The 16,435-nt window shown below is 30.7% G+C and overlaps 2 protein-coding genes across 3 annotated transcripts in view; both read right to left on the bottom strand.

Moving 5' to 3' along the window:
* The window catches only part of Cortactin (cortactin), a 773,732-nt gene that overhangs the window by 634,230 nt on the left and 123,067 nt on the right, over positions 1-16,435 (bottom strand). The window lies entirely within an intron of this gene.
* LOC145681324 (uncharacterized) lies at positions 5,776-15,051 on the bottom strand. Its single transcript, XM_081752983.1, has 3 exons — positions 14,854-15,051; positions 11,669-11,972; positions 5,776-5,787 (listed from the first exon to the last, which is right to left on the bottom strand). Exons 2-3 carry the CDS (start codon positions 11,969-11,971, stop codon positions 5,776-5,778), a joined length of 315 nt encoding a protein of 104 aa, XP_081609109.1. The 5' UTR covers position 11,972; positions 14,854-15,051.

Raw genomic sequence — 16,435 nt, 5'->3', positions numbered from 1 at the left:
CGTAAAAGTGGACCCAAAGTGTATTTTAAAATCAATTAGAGACTGGGAAACAAGTAAAATTTTAATCTATGAGGCTTGTTCTGAAGGGGTTGACAATCAAAACGGAGACGACTGTTTATTCATGTCCGAAGAAGAACTTGTTGAAAGGGCAGTGCGAAATTTAATTGAAATAGATATTGATGAACTATTTTATACATACGCAAATTCGCACATTATCGGAATATGCACTCAAGAAATTTTTTATGATACATATTACGAACTAATCGAAGAACGGGATAATCAATTTTTAACCGAAGTGGTTGAAATTTTCCAAAATAAGGACAGACAGAAAGCATATTCCAAGTGAGTGTTTTTTTACCAATGTTAAAATAAACTAAACATTCGTGAATTGTGTATGTGTTTGTGTATCCAGAAAGTGAGATGTGATTGTGTAATTACTTTGAACTACAATAAGAAAAAAATGATTATGATTAATCATGAACTTGTGTTTTACTTAAGACATTAGTGAAGTTTATACTTTTGTTTAAACAATATTTGTTGTGAACATTACGTGTTGAAAACTTTATACGAAAAGTGTATGAATACTGAATTTGTTGATCCATGTTTTTATTGGAACGTAATCGTGAAATTCCAACATATGATATTGAATTTATTATTTGTGAATTTTGTTTAACTTTGTACACTACATTTGCATTGTTTAATTACTTCATTTGTAGAATACAATTTATTTGGGTTAAAAACAAATTGAATTAAAAATATTTTTTTTCAATAACTAATATTATTAATTTGCAAAATAAAGAACGTGTAGTATGAACAAAGATCATGTTTAATAACAGTAACTATTACAACGTGTTTGTTGTAAATGTATGATAAAATGAAAAAAATAGAATCAAATAAACTTTTCATGATACTAAAAAAGTGTTGTGTTTTATTTTACAAAAAAATAATAACAATGAAATAAATAGAAAAAAAAACTTTACGAAGGAAAATATTGGAAAGTAATACTTGTATTATATTTATACTCTTTTGCATTTACATTTATTATTTGATGATTAGTATTATTGCACGTGTTTGCATTATTTTAATTTTTCGTTATACACATTAAGAAACTATTTTAAAATTGAATAAAAATAATCTTGAAGAGAAAACCAACTAACTATTACAACTTGAAATATAAATATTTCCTGCTTTAGAGAATATAACATGAAATGGTAACACATGTAGGGAAAAAAACAAACTTTCGGTATTATTTGTTAGTTGTTGTTGAGTTTATTTTCTTGTTAGAAGACGCGTTTCTGCATTAGCAAAAGTATGAATTGCGTATGCAAGAAATCACTTATTGACATTAATTGTATTACGTCCGCTTTAATTAAATGGATACCAAACATTTTTTTTCTGCAATGAATGTTATATTGGTTTGAAAGATAATAATATACATAACTGTATCTTAAAAAGTAAACATGTGTTGGACTTGGAAGCTTTTAGTATTTTATCAGAATACGCTACGTACAAGGAAATTTTGAAAATATATATGAAATCACATAATATTCATAGTAAGAAGGATTATATTCTTATTCAATATATTTTTAACAAACATTATGAAAACGTTCTATTTCATTTGATATTATCCAATTCTGATTTTCCAAGACATATTTTTGGCACAAAGATTTTTTACATGGTATGAATATGATTGGAGAAAAAATATTGCTAACTTTTGTAAGACGCATGCGCATTCGTTGAAAGTTTTGTGCGCTTGCGCATTTGTTTATATATTTCTAAGAAGAATGTTTAAGTAAAACAGTTTTTGCAAAGATGTGTAGTAAGCGTGTATTTGCTTCCGAGTATATTTCTCCAACAGGAAATTAAATCTGCTAATAGACATAAAGTTACTTATCTAGACGGTGATATTTCTGAAGAAGATAAACTGAAAATATTATTACATAAGGGAAAAATATTGATTCGTTTAGAAGATTTTATAGATATGATGATGAAATTCGATGTGAAAAAGTGTATCCGAATTCACGTATTGAAATTCCTGAATTAGATATTGTGAACTGTAAGTGCAATCGATTTAACATAAGTGAATTGTGCGTAAAAGAACTTTTTGAAAATTATCAACTGAATGAACCATTACTTTGCTTTGCTTGCTCAATAAGAATACCAGATGAAAGACTTCATTCATGTACACTAGCGTGTGATAATAGTTTGAAACGTGCTGTGTGGGAATTTGTCATTAAGAAGAAAACTCGTGACATTGTATTTGAACTTTATTGCAAGAAACATTGCTTAAACAGTACTTATAGAAAAAATAAAACGTTTTTAAACAGATTTAATTTATCATACGAAGGCCTCACGTTTTCTGATTCTTATATTTCACAGTTAGTGGAACTGTTTTTAAAGAAAGACAAGAATGCATATAGAAAAAAAAATTTGCGTGTACAATTGTACTTCTTATAATGTAAATGAACATTGTGTGTTTGAATGTATTTCAAGATGGAACCCACAACGTCGAGTTATGTGTAACGGATGTTTTCAAAATCGAAGTGTTTTCGATGAACATGAATGCGTTACGTTAGACTATATGTTATGTTATAATGCATGGTGTGCTATGGTGAATATACAGACTTTTGATGATTTATATGAGGAATTTGTATCAATGCATAGTGATATTGAAATTGATAAATGGTCATTTAATTATGCGCTATATAATATTTTATTAAACAGAAAATATATTGAGTTAATTTTAGAATTACTCCTTGAGAAGGATTTCTTTTATAATTTTTAATTTTGTACATGTACAAAAAAAGGTAAAAATTGTAAACACAATTTTATATTGCTCATTGAATTTTTTTATGATTTTTGCGTTTACTGAAAAATATTATATAACATTGTATATGATATACCTTTTGTATGATTCATATTTAACTTTTTTTATATTTATAAACATGATTTTTAAAATTTTATATGATATGCAAAACGTTCTTTTGTAAATAAAATATTATTCGTTAAAAGTATTTCTTCTTATTATTCTTTACATATTTTAAAATATTTTTGTTTTCACTTTTCAAAAGCTACCCAGATACATTTAAGTTCATACTCAGACAGTTTGAAAAAAAGAAAATAGTAATTGTAATATTACGAAATGTGTTAATTATATTCCATGAACGTTATGAAAAACTTATTATCAGTATTGTTTGGACATCACACAGAAAATAATAAGTGTATTTAAAAATGCACAATGTATGAATAGTATCACAATGTTTGTAATAATAATATTATTATTAAACTCGAATGCTCTAATTGTCATAGACTGTTTTCTAGGGATGATTGCTTTACCAATCATAAAACAGTATTTGTTTGCGAAAAGAGTTTATACGGTCACATAAGTTCTAAAATGATTGCGGCTAATACATGTTATACACATGTAAACGTTGGGTATATTTATTTCGTTGAACGGTCACCATGTAGATATCGTTTTCTGATGTAAAATGAACAAGAACATCAGCTTATTTGTATTTACAAGTGTAAGGACATGGTTTGTATGTGAAGATAAAAAACGGATTCCGTTTGTTTACAACAATGATGGACTCGACCAATGTTTTAAAAAAATATTCTACTTTTACATAATAACAGTAATTATGGTATGTAATTTTATGTTAAAAAAAACTTTACACTTGAAGTAATAATATCGGGACAAAAAATTGATGAAGGATAAAAGATTTAATTCCGTGACACGTATTTGTATATGGGAGTTAAATTATCTAAATTACCTAAAACGTTAGGTCTTTCTGTAGATTTACGAAAGGGAGATTTCCCATACTTGTTTAATACATTAAACAATGAAAATTATGTAGGCAAAATTCCTGAGCTAATCATGATTCACGGAGCACCGAAGATCGAAACCAACTCATCAACTAGTACGAAAAACGTGCTGCAAGTGGGGATGTCTCCAAAAGGAAATGATGTTATTAAATTTTCAAAGTTATTTGTGGACAAAACAATTTGTAGTTAATTTATTATAACACTAACTATTGCTAGTTTGGCAATACTGCCGTAACACATCTCCCAGAGAAATTATTTCACCCTTTGGGTTCGACCATCGTGATCGTCAAAACCTAAAGGTAATGTACTGGTTAGAACGTACTACTGGTAATAAAATCCATCATTCCAAAAATGGATTGGAAAAACGATTTGGTAGGAAAACAAATACAGTTTACGAATTTCATGTATCACGTATGCTTAAAGTGTTATTCTACAATGCGACACGTATCCTTGAATTTTACGTTTAAGCAAGGTACATCACTGCAAGAACGGTATAAGCATAAAAATAGCATTTCTCGAAAAAATTAAATGTTAATGTTGTTGAAATGTGAAAACGCTAAAAATCCAGTAAATTATTCAATCATACTGTTTTAATTTTGTCGTTCACCTGATACCTAAGGCATGATGTACCATTAAAGAGTTTGTTGCATATTATGATGTAACATCATTATATCCATTGGTAATGGCACGTAAAGCATTTGCCTATAGGTAAACCAAAAATTTATAGGGCGAGCTAACTTTTCACAACTGAAAAGTATTTAGGCAATAGTCAAATGAACCATCTTACCTCCAAAAGATTTATATATTCCAATTTTACCATATACGTGTAATGGACGGTTTATGTTTGGGTTATGGCGTTCGTGTATGGAACAATTGCATACACTGCGATTCCGAATGTGTCATCACTAGTAACCTTTGATCCATATGTAGCTTTACAGCTTGGAATTCAAATTATTCGATTAGTTTGTTTAAAGATTATGTGAATTTATTCTTAAAAAATGAAACAGGAGTCTTCAGGGTTTTCCCAGTTGGTGTGGAAACTAAAGAAGAAAAAAAGAGAAATATATTGCAGACTAATATCAACATGATTGCATTTAGTTAACGGAAAATGACATTCAATCGAACCCTAGTTCCTTAAATCGTGACATGGGGACAGCTAACAGATTTCTCGCATTCTGTAAGTGTTGATACTCCGGAAAAATTTTTGACTTATCTGTGGGCACCACAATACGAGGTACAAAGTGTATTACCCATTGGAGAGCAACATCTTATAGTATTGTAACATGGAAAACTTTCAAATGTTACCCTTGCAACATTTTATTACAAGACCATTCTCCTAATAAATTAGTCGCAAGAACAAGTTATTTTTACGGATCGCATGCTAAGCAATCTCATAAAGAGAAACTGCGTTTCGAACTTATAAATAATTCGCTTCGTATGGAAGCTCATCTTATTTATTGGATCGATTGCTAAGCAAGCTCCCCTAAGAGCAACTTATTTTACGGATCGCTTGCTAAGCAAGCTCCTTATTTATTTAACCTCTCCTAATTAATTACTCGAACATTTCATGTGAACATACCAATGATGTTCCGAAAATGTTAAAAAAATATGAGCTTACAAATAATTCCGAAAATATTAATAAATTAGTCGCAAGAGCATTAAAATGAGAGGATGTTGAACATTTATACTTCAATGCTAAGACTATAGTGAAAATCATCATAGCAAGCACAAAAAGATACGAAAAAAATTAACAAAGAGAACACTGAAATCATACTAAGGATATTTAAAGACTATACTACAAATGAACATAAGAAGCATAGAAAGATACGAAAAACCAGAAATGAATCATACATTTATACTTCATTGCTAAGACTATAGTGAAAATCATCATAGCAAGCACAGAAAGATAGGAAAAAATTAACAAAGAGAACACAGAAATCATACTAAGGATATTCAAAGACTATACTGCAAATGAAAATAAGAAGCATAGAAAGATACGAAAAAACAGAATCGTGAAGGCATACATTTGTACTAAAGATATTCAAAGAGTATACTGAAAACCAGCATAGCAAGCATAGAAAGATACGAAAAAAAGAGAAATGAGAACACTGAAATCATACTACAGATGAACATAAGAAGCACAGAAAGATACGAAAAACCAGAAATGAACCATACATCTGTACTATGGATATTCAAAGAGTATACTATAAATCAACATAGCAAGCACAGAAAGATAGGGAAAAAAACAGAAAAGAGAACAATCAAGACATGCATGTGTACCTCAATACTATACTGCAAATCAATATACCAAGTCCAGAAAAAAAAATATGAAAAAGCGGTAAATTTTTATGTTCTACCTATTGTTTGTGTTTACCAAAATGTCCAGTAGGAAATGTTTACATTTATTAACAGGTATCTACTACCTAATCCGTTCACCATGCACCCTTATATAGCATATACTAAATGCTAGCGGTCATACATATACTGTATATCATTAATGCATGGAAAACACATTAAAATCCAACCGACATGTTTGTTTCTTTAAACAATGCCATCTGTACACATAACATTGACATTAGTGTGTATAAGACTGCGTGTGTGTACATGTACCATACCAAGTTACCGAGTGTTGTTTGTTTTTATAAGCGGTAATACCTCGCGCAGTTTCCGACCGGGAATATTTTACGCGTCCCGCGTCGCGAAACCTTTTTCCGGGCGCAAATACCGCGCGGCGCGCACCGGTAGCGGTAAAAAGGCGCGAAAATGGTATTTATTTTAGTAATATCATTGTTTTATCTATTTATATAAAAATACAACCTCTAATAAGCATATTTCCAAAGTTTCAAAAAAATCGACACCATATTGTTTATGCAAATTCATTAAATTTTAATTTTCAATTTACAATGTTCTAACCTGTATAGTATTGTTCCTTAGGTCCAAACGATCAAGAAAATACCTTTCTTTACTTTCTACGACCAATAGTTTGCCTTAAAAAGCCAAAAATGTAATGTGACACCCCTTACATAACGAGCCGCCACTGTTAGCCCTCCAAAAAATTGTTCAAGTTTATCATGTAGGGTGTCTTTCTATATAGATTTTGACCTGATAAATCGATTTCTGCAATCCATTTTGTCCTACGATTAATGGTTTAGGAGCTACGCCCATTTAAAATTATTTTAAAGGTACATTGTTCTAACTGAAATTGTAGTGTTTCTTAGGTCCTATCCTTCAAGAAAATACTTTTCTTTTCTTTCTACGACCAAGAGTTTGGCGTAAAAACCCAAAAATGTAATGGGACACCCCTTACATAGCGAGCCGCCACTGTTAGCCAGCCAAAAAATTGTTCAAGTTTATCATGTAAGGTGTCTTTCTATATAGATTTTGACCTGACAAATCGATTTCTGTAGTCCATTTTGTCCTACAATCAATGGTTTAGGAGCTACGCCCATTTAAAATTATTTTCAAGTTATATTGTTCTAACTGAAATTGTAGTGTTCCTTAGGTCCTATCCTTCAAGAAAATACTTTTCTTTTGTTTCTACGACCAGTAGTTTACCATAAAACGTAATACCAGTCCGCCCCCTTCCCTTGTAAGAATTTAAAAAAATTAAAATTGTTCAAGTTTATCGTGTAGGGTGTCTTTCTATATAGATTTTGGCCTGACAAATCCATTTCTGTACTCCGTTTTGTTCTGCAATGATTAGTTTACGATTTATGAATATTTAAAGTTATTATACGGAAAAAATCTTAGTCTTTTTCATCAGCGTCACCTATATAGTTATAATTGTCAGTACCATGCATGCTTTTGTGCGGTTAACACCAAAAGTTTTCGGTCTACTGATATTTGTAGAAACGGGAATGCCTCATACGTTTACCGACAAAAATATTTTGTCATTTCCCGCCATATTTAATTTTCGCACATTGATATTCAGATGTTTCCTGAAACGATATTTGGTAAGTCCAACTTTATAAGAATTATAGAGAATATATATATATATATATATATATATATATATATATATATATATATATATATATATATATATAAATGAAAACAAATGTCTATCGATAAATGTTTATGCATATATCCTGTACTTGAAATTCTAGTCATATATCTTATTTTTAGTTCGTAGTAGTAATATCATTTGTACATTTAAATATGTATATTTTACAAGTATTATGTGTCCTGTTCATACATTTCAGGGTTTTATACTAATCGTAAATTTTCAGTTTTCCCCCGTAGACATCATTTTGACCTTTATAGGTATATCCAATTATTGCACTACTAGTACAATTTACCTCCTTCATATCAGTCTGATGAATAAGTAATTTTACATACATATCTTTGGATAGCAACAATATGAGCTAACTGTTGTGTTTTTTCAAGAGAACACTTGTAAAATATTCTAATGTTACACCATGAGCACACAACCCTAATGATAGAGTCAGTTTTATCTCTGTCTCTCTCCATCTAACATACATTTTTTCTGTCTCTCTCTCTCTCTCTGTGTGTGTTTCTTTGTTCTATATGAATATCTAATCATAATTTTACTTTCTTATTTACATTGAATGCCCCCGTAAAATTTCAAAAGCTCTATCGGAAATTCAGTTGTATCCCTAATGAAACTCAATTTAACATGGACATCTCATTTATCTGTAGGGCATCTAAAATTTATTTTGGTTTAATCCTTGATACCTTTTCACACATTTGAAAACAACAGATACGATTTTAAATTTCAAATTCCATGACAAACAATAAGAAATTTCTCTTTGATGTATGGTTGCAATGAAAGAGTGTTTAGTTCTAGTAGTTAAGGTTCATTATAGCACTATGGTGACCCTGTGATGATTTGATCCCTCTTTGAATTTTTTTCACAGCAATGAGTCAGTGGTACACTGTTTCCGTTCACTCTGTAATAAAATATTTCTTTATGATTTACAAGCCCTCCATTTAAAATTATTTTAGTTACATTGTACTACAGCTTTGGTAAAACTTTCAGCTTTGGTGATGCTTGCTCAATGACAAACCGTTCATTTCTATTCCTACACCCCAATCAAATAATTCATGACAAATCGTATGTTTGAATTATTATATAAATTGTAATAAACAAAACACTATGGTGTTCTCTTTCTTCTTCATTCCACCATTTTATGAGAGCAACGTCTCTCATTTAGCCTAACCAGCATAATCGTGGGACGTAAAACTCAAGATTTTATTGTAGTTTTTCTGTTTGGGGTCGATCCCGACCCCCCACCAATCAAGATATACGTAAACTTCCTCACACTTTCTTTATTCCACCATTTTATGAGAGCAACGTCTCTCATTTAGCCTACCCAGCATAATCTTCATTCCATTATTTTATGAGAGCAACGTCTCTCCTTTACCCTAGCCAGCATAAACGTGGGACGTAAAACTCAAGATTTTATTGTAGTTTTACTGTTTCAGGTCCCGGATTCGATCCCGGTCCCCCACCAATCAAGATATACGTAAACTTCCTCCCACTTTCTTTATTCCACCATTTCATGAGAGCAACGTCTCTCCTTTACCCTAACCATCATAATCGTGGTATGCAAAACTCAAAGATTTCGTTTCCTCCCCTTTCTATATAGTCTTTCAAGAGCTTTCTGTGTACAGCGATGCACTATAAAACATTCATTTGCCTTAAGCATTCGTTTCCCTTAGCTTATAGCGCATAATTGTTGGACGTTAAACTAAAATATTTCATTTCATTTCAAGAGCATCCAGTAGGAACACGGCTCAGAGGAAGGAGATGCTATGTAGTAAAAACTGTAACATGGCGCCCATAAAATAATCCATACGTGTTATATATACAATTCAACAATATAACCTCTCGTATCTTTTATTCTATTATTTCGTTTGGAATTTTAGTTGGATCGTTTGTTATTCAAACTACGAGGTTGAACACATCATGTTACCTCAAAATGTGAGCTTATAAATAATTTAATTCCCTGTTGAATTTTAGTTGGATCGATTCTTTTAACCTCTCGTAATTAATTACTCGAACACTTTATGTATGTATGTAGATCCACGTCTCATAGTATCGTGGTGCTGAAAGGGATGCTACGCTACACTCTAATTCATCAGTCATTATTTTTCTGTGTGTGCGCTTATATTTGATGTGTCTTGCATTTTTAAACGACTTTAAAAAGAGTTCCGCCATCGCTAAGCAGTTAGCATGGGAAACCCGGGTTCATTTCCCGGCAGAACGGTTTGGATTCCATAACAATAACTAGGTCTTCGTTTCGCTGGTCAAAAGGTTGGTAAGTTTCTCAATGACAAACCCAACTCATAAAATAGATATCTAATATATACATTTACATAGTTATTATTATTGAAAAAACAGCTCCACTCTGTGGATCAACTTGTACTAATCAAAATTTGTATTTATGAAACACGAAGATTATGGCTTTTTTTCTTTTCATTATTCATATCTCTCCGTGTTCTTTTAACAAAAAATAGACCTTATTTTTCTAATAAGAGAGCTTATGTTCCATTTGCTTTCTTTGTACACCAAGCTATCTCTAAAAACCAGTGTAATTTTTTCGTGTTGAATGCTATATTTCAAAGCCCTAATCTTATAAGTTCCTCTACTCAAAAAAGACTAATTTTTTAAGAAATGTTCACTTTCCTTTTCGTCAAAAAGAATGTATGACCCATTGATATATACTTACAGAGTTCTAAAAACCTTATCCACCCCCACTCTCCGTTGGTCACTATGCACGGTGTGGGGTAAAGGTTCAGGTAGAAATCAGTGTTGCCTCTATTCCTTGAATTCTTTCATAGTTCAAACATGTATATATTTCTTGTTAGCTGGGGGGAATAGCAAAAACGAAAATCTTTCTCATTTTGCTGGAACCCAAGTGAGTGGGGAATGGAGGAAATTTTACCAGCTGTAAAACAACAACAACTTGTGGTCACGCTCTCTCTCTCTTACATACAACAGTTATCCGTAGACGTAAAGAATTATATATAAGTAGGAAGCATGAAAACCTGTTTCAGAAGTACCACAAAAGATATTTCCAATAACAGTCATTTTTTATTTATTTAAAAAGAAAGAAAGAAATAGATTATACTTTTACGTAAGATGATCATTTGTTATCCAAATTCTACAATTTTCATCGCCTTTAAAATGATATTCATTTTAGTTGATAAATCATAATCCTATCTTATGTCTGAATTCAATTTTTCAGTATTAAGCTTCTAATTGAAATCACTGTGTCTTGTTCTACATATCATTAACTAGACATTTAATGTATATTAGCAAAAATTCTCTGTGTTGAGTTACCTATAATTTGACTCATGTTTCATATGTATGCAGATAAAAACAGCAATAATAATAATAATAATAATAATTATTATTATTATTATTATTATTATTATTATTATTATTATTTTGGAATGAAAAAAATGTAACTTCAACGGTTGAAATTCTATGTTAGCTGTAAGGCAACAGGTTATATAGTTCAATCATTATAATTGATCATCCTGTTCTTCTGCGTATGTCTGTTGATTCTATTACAGGATTTTCAAAATTACTTACCTTTAAGATCTATTAGAGGCTGTAAATAAAAATATTTTCTTCTCACTTTTAATGTCTGTGTGAGACAAACTACTAGTTTTTTCAATGTACATTGTAACTGATTCACAATCAGAGAATAATAATAATAATAATAATAATAATAATAATGTAAATATTGTAAATATAAGTTCATGTCTCAAAATACCAATGCTCTTGCTAAAAATCACAATTTGAATAAAAAGGAGAAAAATACACTGCTTTTAATTTGGCGATACAAGTTTAATTATATATATATATTTATATTACTTTTTTTTCTATTGAACTATAGTTTTCTTTTTTTAAGCGAAGCCGTCGCTCCAGGGCCTCAATTCTTTTCACAGTCATAATAATGTTTTTGGCCTCCTCTTCGTCTAATGGGAAGAGAGCCCACAAGGTTTCTTCGTCCTCTTCCTCTTGCCTTTTCCTTTCTTCCATCTGGCGTTGTTCTTCCATGTTTCTTTCTTCCCTCTCTGTTTCTTCTTGTGCTTGTTCTCCTCTTTCATTTTCTATATCAATAAGAATACAATCAATGTCGTCAAGAGATTCAATGATACTCGTTGAACCAGCCATCCTATAGGGAAAAAAAAGAAGAAAATTTTTACTAATTGAAATTTTACAAGTCTATAGAATCTAAGTTAAGTATCCTTATGACTAAACAATTATTACAATGAAATAAATCCGATTCTCAACAGTAGTATAATCTAAGATTTAATCCACCCTAAAAATCAAAACACAGTTTTTTTTTCGTTTTCTTATAAGCGAACTTTTTTACAAATAGTAATAATTATATAATCGTTCAATGGTACATTGTTTACCTCCGGTGTTTAATTCCACTAGCGCTGTGTGGTGTAGAGGCATTTTGCTCGTAGTCGTTGGCGTGGGAGACCCGGGTTCGATTTCTGCGGGGACGGTACGTATTCAACGTAGGCCCACGTCTCCCTGTTCAAAGGGACGTTAAATAAAAATCAACAATCATTTTGATCGTGAATTTTTCAGCTTTCATGAACGCGATGGATAGCCTAAACTTAATATATATATATATATATATATATATATATATATATATATATATATATATATATATATCCGGGGTTTATTTCTACAATATATATATTAGCAATGCTGTAATATAAATCTAGTTCACACCTAACCAAATAACGTATATGTCTTTCATACACTCGTCAACGAAAACGTATATGTTTTTCTAACTCAAATGAAACCATTTTAAAAATATCATCAGCTTTTCAAATATCAAAGCTTATGTTGGAGTATTAATAAACATTTTATTTATAGTGTATTCAATTGATTTCTTTCTAGTGAATGTTCTCCTTCAGATTAGATACTACAACAACGCATTGAAGCATATTGGGTTGCCTAGCACTTAGGGACTATGCAGATTTCAACCTTTTTCCCAATTCTGTGTGGTCAAACCGTATATCTTAAATTTCGTTTAACTGTGTTACAATTTACATTAATAAGAATTTGATTTTAACAGCCAGAATACAATAATAATATTTCCCATCGATAAAAAAAAAACTCCAATCTTCAGTATCCTAACCAAAATAAAATGATGTAATTTCTATTCTTTTCTGTAATCTAATTTCTCCATATATACACATTTATTATGCTCCCCCGACAAAAAATTTTCTGAGTGTGTCCGTCAGTCTTTCACAAGTTTTGTTCCTATACCCTTTATTTCAACACTACAAAATATAAATAATAATAATAATAGTTTAAGCTAAATATGTATCAACAGTAGAAAATCGCTTTTACAAAAAATTCAAAGTATGTTCCAAAAATTAACCCAAACGTATGTCTAACCAGCATTCCTATTTAAAACTTGACAATATCATACGACAATTGTTAATATCACAGCATAGTACTTTTCAAATCAAATGTTAATCAAGTTACTTATTACTCTAACTAAATCAATATGTTAATAGAAGAAACAATTCTTCCAAAGAAATTTAGCAAAAATTATTGTATTTTGAGTAAATTACTTGATGTATTCAATAAGGTTTTCGCCTTTTCTGTGAACGATCTCTTGTTCAAGTCCTGATATGTATAGTCGTTCAATCATAAATAATTCTTAAAACTTCTCATGGACCCCACCAAAAATTAATTTCTACATATATTAATAAAATTTCGTAAAATATATATAAAGTATTTCTCTTCAAGTTACATGTCACAAAGTTCGGCATTAACATCTCTCTTTAACTATCAATTGTATTTGTTTTTCGATACCCTACTATTTTACTGATAATTCCATATCATGGACATGAATTTTCTAATGTTCCTCATACTTTTTAAAACTATAAAAAAGCATCTATATATGCCATATCATAACGAAAATTGAAAAAAGATTTCATGAAGCTCTACTGGATGGGGTCTCATGTTCAATCCTAGCTCGCACCAATTATTTAAACATATTTATAAGAAACCTCAGGTTTGGATTATTTTATAAAATGTGGTAAGTTCCCCCTCCCCTATCTTTTCTCACATATTTAATATACCGTTTTTACTCATCTTAAAAGTTCTAACATAACACGTATAAGAGCTGTGCGCCCAAACTACGTTCACAATTACATACAGAAATAAATCCAATCATATACGTATGTACCCGGAGCTGATCGGTTATATATTTTCAAACCTTATACAGAATACCATACTAACTTTACACCGTTCTTTAGTCTGCTACAAATATATCAATTCCCATAAAACATGTCTTGCTACAACATTCCTACTCGTTTCTTGTAGTATCCAAGAAAACAGAAATACTTTCTATGTAACACCATTGTTTCTAAGATCCCATATCTATTCTAATAAGACGCCTATTTATAAAATTTTCCGTGTACGTGACAAATAAATCTCCAATATTAAAGTTTGGACATCGACACCCGCAACATGCATATTTCACTTTGTATCTTTTCCCTCGTTTACTAAAACAAAAATCATTTTCAAACAGTATACTTTACGAAATCTAATTTCCCCAACCCTATCACTCTTATCCAACAACTTTCGCTCAGTTATAATCGTAAATTAATGGTTTGTTGTGTATACTCCTTATTTATTTATCCTGTTTGGAATCTCATCAGAACAACAACGTTGTGATCCGTCAAATAAATATGATTGTGAACCGATAAGAAATGATCCTAAAAATAATTCAATTCTTGGTAGGAAGTTTCGAATATACTGAGGTCGCCGTCTTATTTGGACTAGTTGTTAAAGAAGCAAACAAATTTAAATTCCGTTTTTAAAACCATGTTTCGTGTAACCCCATTGCTCAAAGCACTGCTACACTTGATAAATTTATTTATCGTTTCAACGATATTTATCTTCAAATGTTCGTAGATTATCGAAACGAAACAAACATTCCAACTAAATGATTTGTTCATCTGCATATTATTTTTATTGTGTTAATAAATTGATCGAAAGAGTAAATATTTCCTTACCTGATACTTTTTTCAATCTTCACTGAGGATCGTCCACCCAAACACTGATGATAGATAGTCCACCGTAGGAATTAAGCTTAAAAAAAGAAACACAATTTATTATTATATTTGAATAAAAATATTGAATAATAACAAAAGAAAATGTTACATTGTGATGCTGATATTCATATTTTGTAGGCAATACTTTTTCTCTTAAAACTCAACTATTAATAATTCTCAGGTTAAAGTTATCATTTCGCAAAGATAAATTAAATCTCATCTTATTAAAATGAATAATTAACATTTTCTCGATAATATTACTAATATGCATATTTATCAATTTTCTCGATAATATAAATTAAATCTTATCTTATTAAAATGAATATCATTTTCTCATTAATTTAAATTAAATCTCATCTTATTAAAATGAATATTAAACATTTAAAAAGACAAGCAGAGTTTTATTTCCATATGTATATAATTAAGAAAAACAGAATTCAACGTACCTTTCAATATAGGTAATAGTGACAAAGTTTTTTATCAAACTACAGCACACGTATAAATCACACAGTTTGAATATCAACACTCAGAAGCAGAATGCGTCAGTTCTTTAAACCTTGTTTATATATATATATATATATATATATATATATATATATATATATATATATATATATATATATGTATATAACATAACCCACGCTAACTTCGAGGATAAATTATCTTCTTCTTCTTCTCTTCTTTTTTTTCTTCTTAAAATCGTCTCAAAATTAAGTACAAAAATATCGTCTTTAGCTTGTGCAAATAACCATACCTGTTCCTTTAAAACACAGTAATTGTTAAATCCTATCCAAGTGCACAAAATAAAAGAAAAAATATCATCTGATACCTTTTCCTCTCAATCCATACCAGTGTCAAACCAAGCATAAAACCTGATTTTTCTCTAAATACATTACCGCACACATGAGTAAACAAAGGTCTTCCTTATTTCACAACAACAAAATTCACAGTTGCAATCTGTTAGTGGGAGGGTCAACAAGATACGGTGGTTGTAAACATCGCCTGTCTATACCAGCTGTTCACAAGCTTGGATTTTTTTTTCAAGTAAGTTTTCAATTTAGAACTTATACAAAAAATATCTCTATACCTTACATCATTCATACAATAGCTACATATCAAGCATGAGAACCATACTTCGATTCCCGATAACAAACAAGATTCACTCCATGATTTTCGTTTGCCTATACATAATTGAGACCACATAGCATAATCGCTAATGCTCTTGCCTTCGGTGCAAGCGGTCATTGTTTCGATTCCCACTGGGGCACTCGGTCAAAAAGTGTAATCGCTAACGCTCTTGACGTCGGTGTGAGCGATCTCTAATTCAATTCCTAATTGGGGCATTCGTTCAAAAAAAGTGTAATCGCTAACGCTCTTGACGTCGGTGCAAGCGGTCCCTGGTTCGATTCCAGCTCCCGCCAATTAAACTTCGTGCTGGACATGATCCATATGCGTTGGTTTTTCTTATGGCTCCCATTTTCATAATACCACCATATCATGTATCTCATCATTATCGTGTGTACTCACGTGTAATTCATAGGTT

The sequence above is a fragment of the Thermobia domestica genome, chromosome 3 (genome assembly GCF_964235325.1).
Source record: "Thermobia domestica chromosome 3, izTheDome1.hap1.1, whole genome shotgun sequence".
NCBI lineage: Eukaryota > Metazoa > Arthropoda > Insecta > Zygentoma > Lepismatidae > Thermobia > Thermobia domestica.
This window is presented reverse-complemented; position numbering and strand designations above follow the sequence as displayed.